The following is a 3,694-nucleotide window of genomic DNA, read 5'->3' on the forward strand; positions in this document are numbered from 1 at the left end:
TAATCTACAATCAACCATATATATTAAATATTATATAGGCAAATTCAAGAAACTTTATGAATTCAAATCAATATCTACCAACCTAGAAATAATATATATGGAGTGGATTATGTGTAGCACTTTTATCTTCATACCTATTTACAAATATTTTTATAAGAAAAAAAAAAAAAAACAGAATATATCATGTTTTAGGGGGCAGGGGCAGCGGTGGCTGTGACTTGGGCTTTCTATACAAACTGCCCGAACCAGAACCAGAACCATGAAGATCAGAATGTTGGGCAGGGGCAGGGGCAGTTGGGGCAGATTGAGATAATGGCTGAAAATTTGTATTACCAACAAACCAGTAAAGTGCCCATTTTAAATTACAGAGCGTATACTTCAAAGCTTTTGTCCAATTCTCTGGTTTGTTAAAGCTCTGTGTGATCGAATAGCTTTCCACTTTGTCATTCTCAATCCTGTTGTTACCACCATTCACCAAAAATATATATATAAATATAAATATAAGAGACTAAATGACCATTTTACCCTTGCTTACTTGTAAGGAAGCTTGAAACATTTATCAGGTGGGATGTTGTTTTCTTTATCTTTAGAGTTTGCAAATTCTGCAAAGTCTTTAAGACAGCTCAAGAACAATGTCATTGCCTTGTCATATCGTGTGCTCCAAAACAAATTCACTGGACCAAACCTATTAACAAAATGACACGTCAGCAGTAAATTACATGTGGACAATGGACATGGCACAAAACACTTGTGCCATGTCATCAAGATTCACATCAGGTCAACAGCAATGGGTAATTTTTAAATAGAAAGTAAATTGGTATTTTCTGCATTTAGCCCAACATAAAAAGAGTAAATTACACGAATGGTCCCTATGGTTTTAGGGTAATTTGCGTGTTTGGTACCTAACTTATTTTTTTAACTCGGAAGGTCCCTACTGTTTGTTTTTGTTACGTGTTTGGTCGCTGTCTTACCTAAAAAGACTATTTTGCCCTTTGTTTTTTAATTTATTTAAATAAACACACCCCCATCACCTTACCTTACCTACCTCACAATTTTTCCCTATTTAAATAATAGTCTTTTTAGGTAAGACAAGGACCAAACGCATAACAAAAACAAACAGTAGGGACCAAGCGCATAACAAAAACAAATATTAGGAATCTTCCGAGTTAAAAAAATAAGTTAGGGACCAAACACGCAAATTACCCCAAACCATAGGGACCATTCGTGTAATTTACTCAAATAAAAGACTTACAGCTCATAGGTATTGTTGCTGCTATCCATTATTCGAGGGTAACTTCCCATAGGAAGGATTTTTATTCGGTATCTGTTCAAAAACATGTTAAGGATTATCTCATATCAAAAAGATAACATTTTATATAATTATTTAAAAAAAAAAAAAAAAAAAGGATACTGAAACTTTGGTCTAAAATATTGAGCCATTGTGTGAAGCAAAAGGCAAGCCTGTCCCCATGCAGCATTTATCTCATCCCACTCAACCTATTTCCACACCCATCATTTTGCAAACCATAAATTTAATTGCAGAAAATAGAAAAAGTATTATTTATATTAAGAGTGTTTAAGTTATAAAAAGCAACAAACCGGAATTTTAGGAAGTCTCCCCAATCTGAAATTGTTGATTGTTCCAAATTCTCCATCATACCAAATTGGAAACGCATCATTCAAAACATTAGTCCTCTTTAAAAGCTCTAAATGTGCTTGTGAAACTTCAATTTTTGCCAATATTGCATCTCTCTCTTCCTGTTACATAAAAGATTTTAAAATGTAAAGTTTAACATTACACAAAATGAGACTAATTATCAAACTCACCTGATGAGATATCAACTGAAATTGGAAATTATTGAACTCGTGCCAATATCTGATTACAAACATTTCAAAAAACAGTTGGTAAATCCTTCAAATAAGTGAAGTAGTTGACTTCTTACATATTATGTCAAAAGTAACTTACCTTTCTTCCAACTCTTTGAATCGATTAGATTTGAGTTCGAGTTCCTTCAATTCACCAGTTACTTCGGTGCACTCTTTTTCTGTTTCTTGAATTGCTGCTTCAAGTTTACGTTCTTCTTCTTCTATCTTCAATATCATTTAAAACAAAGAGGATACAGATACTTTAATACTGCTTTGTTACGATTTATGAAAAAATAAAACTTGAATGTCTTTCTGTGTAATGTATTTACCTTTAGTTTCTCCCTTAAAAAGTCAGCTTCACTAAGAACATTCCTAGGTTCTCCCTCTAAGCGCTGAAGGCAAGCTTCATATGATTTTATGTCGCTATTCACTTCTTCAACCTCTTTATCAAGTTTATCAGATAACACCCTCATGCATTCCAGGCATAAAGGTTGTTCAACCTGTGTTTGTGTTGTGGCTATCTCAAATGCACGTTTCAAGACAGTTATGGTTGAGTGGAAACCAGAGTTGTTTGATTGTGTAGGAGCAGAATTGGATCCACCTTCATGTGAATGAACATGGGCCCCACCTCCATCAGCTGCAGGGTCGGATTTGTACACAGAGGCAGCAGGTGGAGGTAATACCACGAATGAATCTTCCATGGTTTTTCCAGAGTGCGTTGAATCAGGATTCATGGCTCCATTACGTGGACGAGGCGGAACACCCGATGATTGGTTCCTTTGTTTTGGCAATACAACAAATGATTGATCCATTCGTGTGCCTAACACACTGCCTGCTCCATGCATCGAAGAGCCCTGCATCCCTGAATGTTTCAACTCATGTTAATTGAAATTTCATAAAACTCGAAACGAAACATGAATAATTTCCTGAACTTCTAGTTTAAGGTGTTTCACAGGGTAATTGCTACGCAATTCAATCAAAAGCTCACGCTCCAGCTGCATTGCTTTAGTAATCGTTCTCCAACTATGATTCATAATTTCACGATTCTAGTAATCAAATAGTAAAATTGGGAGGGGAGGGGGGAAACCCTAACCGGATCGGTAAGTGGAAGAGTCATTGAAGAATTTATCAGGGTAAGAATCAACGCCGGTGATGGAGAGACTGTGACGGCAGTTCTGGCAGACCCACCGTGGAAGATTCGGATCAACTGGCAAGGCCCGAGTCTTATCCGACACCATATTGTTATTGCTGTTGTTCTTCATATCATCTCTGTTGAATTTCTTCCGATTACATATGTATGTGTGTTTCGCGAAGAGATTTGGGACGCTTTATAAGAATTAGGAGTTCAAAGATCGATAGGGTAAAAGTAAATCCAATTTTGGGGATAAACCCGTAGACTGTTGCTGTTAGCCTGTTACGATTGAAGATGTGAATTTTTTATTTAAACCTTCTACTAAATTATTTGACAAATATGCCCTCTTTTTCCTTGGAAATTTGCATTTTCTCCGACACCAATTATATGGGGAGTAAATTACTGAAATCGACTCTGTGGTTTGGTCAAAATTGCACGTTTGATCCCTAACTTTTTTTTTGCACTCGGATCGTCCCCGTGGTTTGATTTTGTTGCGTTTTTCATCCCTATGGTTTGGTAAAAGTTGCATGTTTGGTCCTTAACTTTATGTATGTAAGGGACGAAAAATGCAACAAAATCAAACCACATGGACGAAAAACGCAAAAAATAAACCACAGGGACGATCCGAGTGCAAAAAAAAAATTAGGAACCAAACGTGCAATTTTGACCAAACCACATAAACGATTTCAGTAATTT

At 36.1% G+C, this 3,694-nt stretch overlaps 1 protein-coding gene across 1 annotated transcript; it reads right to left on the minus strand.

Annotated features, from left to right (window-relative positions):
• ATG6 (AUTOPHAGY 6) lies at positions 1-3,256 on the minus strand. The gene is made up of 9 exons (XM_078986656.1): positions 2,960-3,256; positions 2,196-2,728; positions 1,967-2,091; positions 1,828-1,876; positions 1,600-1,758; positions 1,412-1,497; positions 1,253-1,324; positions 536-685; positions 1-455 (listed from the first exon to the last, which is right to left on the minus strand). The coding sequence occupies exons 1-9, from the start codon at positions 3,126-3,128 to the stop codon at positions 182-184; spliced, it is 1,617 nt and encodes a 538-aa protein (XP_078842782.1). The 5' UTR covers positions 3,129-3,256; the 3' UTR covers positions 1-181.
• Between the last annotated feature and the right edge of the window lie 438 nt (positions 3,257-3,694).

This window comes from Lactuca saligna, chromosome 3 (assembly GCF_052625555.1).
Source record: "Lactuca saligna cultivar CGN05327 chromosome 3, ASM5262555v1, whole genome shotgun sequence".
Taxonomy (NCBI): domain Eukaryota; kingdom Viridiplantae; phylum Streptophyta; class Magnoliopsida; order Asterales; family Asteraceae; genus Lactuca; species Lactuca saligna.

Coding starts and splice junctions, on each gene's coding strand:
- ATG6 (XM_078986656.1), bottom strand. CDS start 3,128: ATGAAGAACAACAGCAATAACAATATGGTGTCGGATAAGACTCGGGCC. Junction 1,877..1,966: donor TTCAAAGAGTTGGAAGAAAG/GTAAGTTACTTT, acceptor GTTTGTAATCAG/ATATTGGCACGAGTTCAATA. Junction 1,759..1,827: donor TTCAGTTGATATCTCATCAG/GTGAGTTTGATA, acceptor TTTATGTAACAG/GAAGAGAGAGATGCAATATT.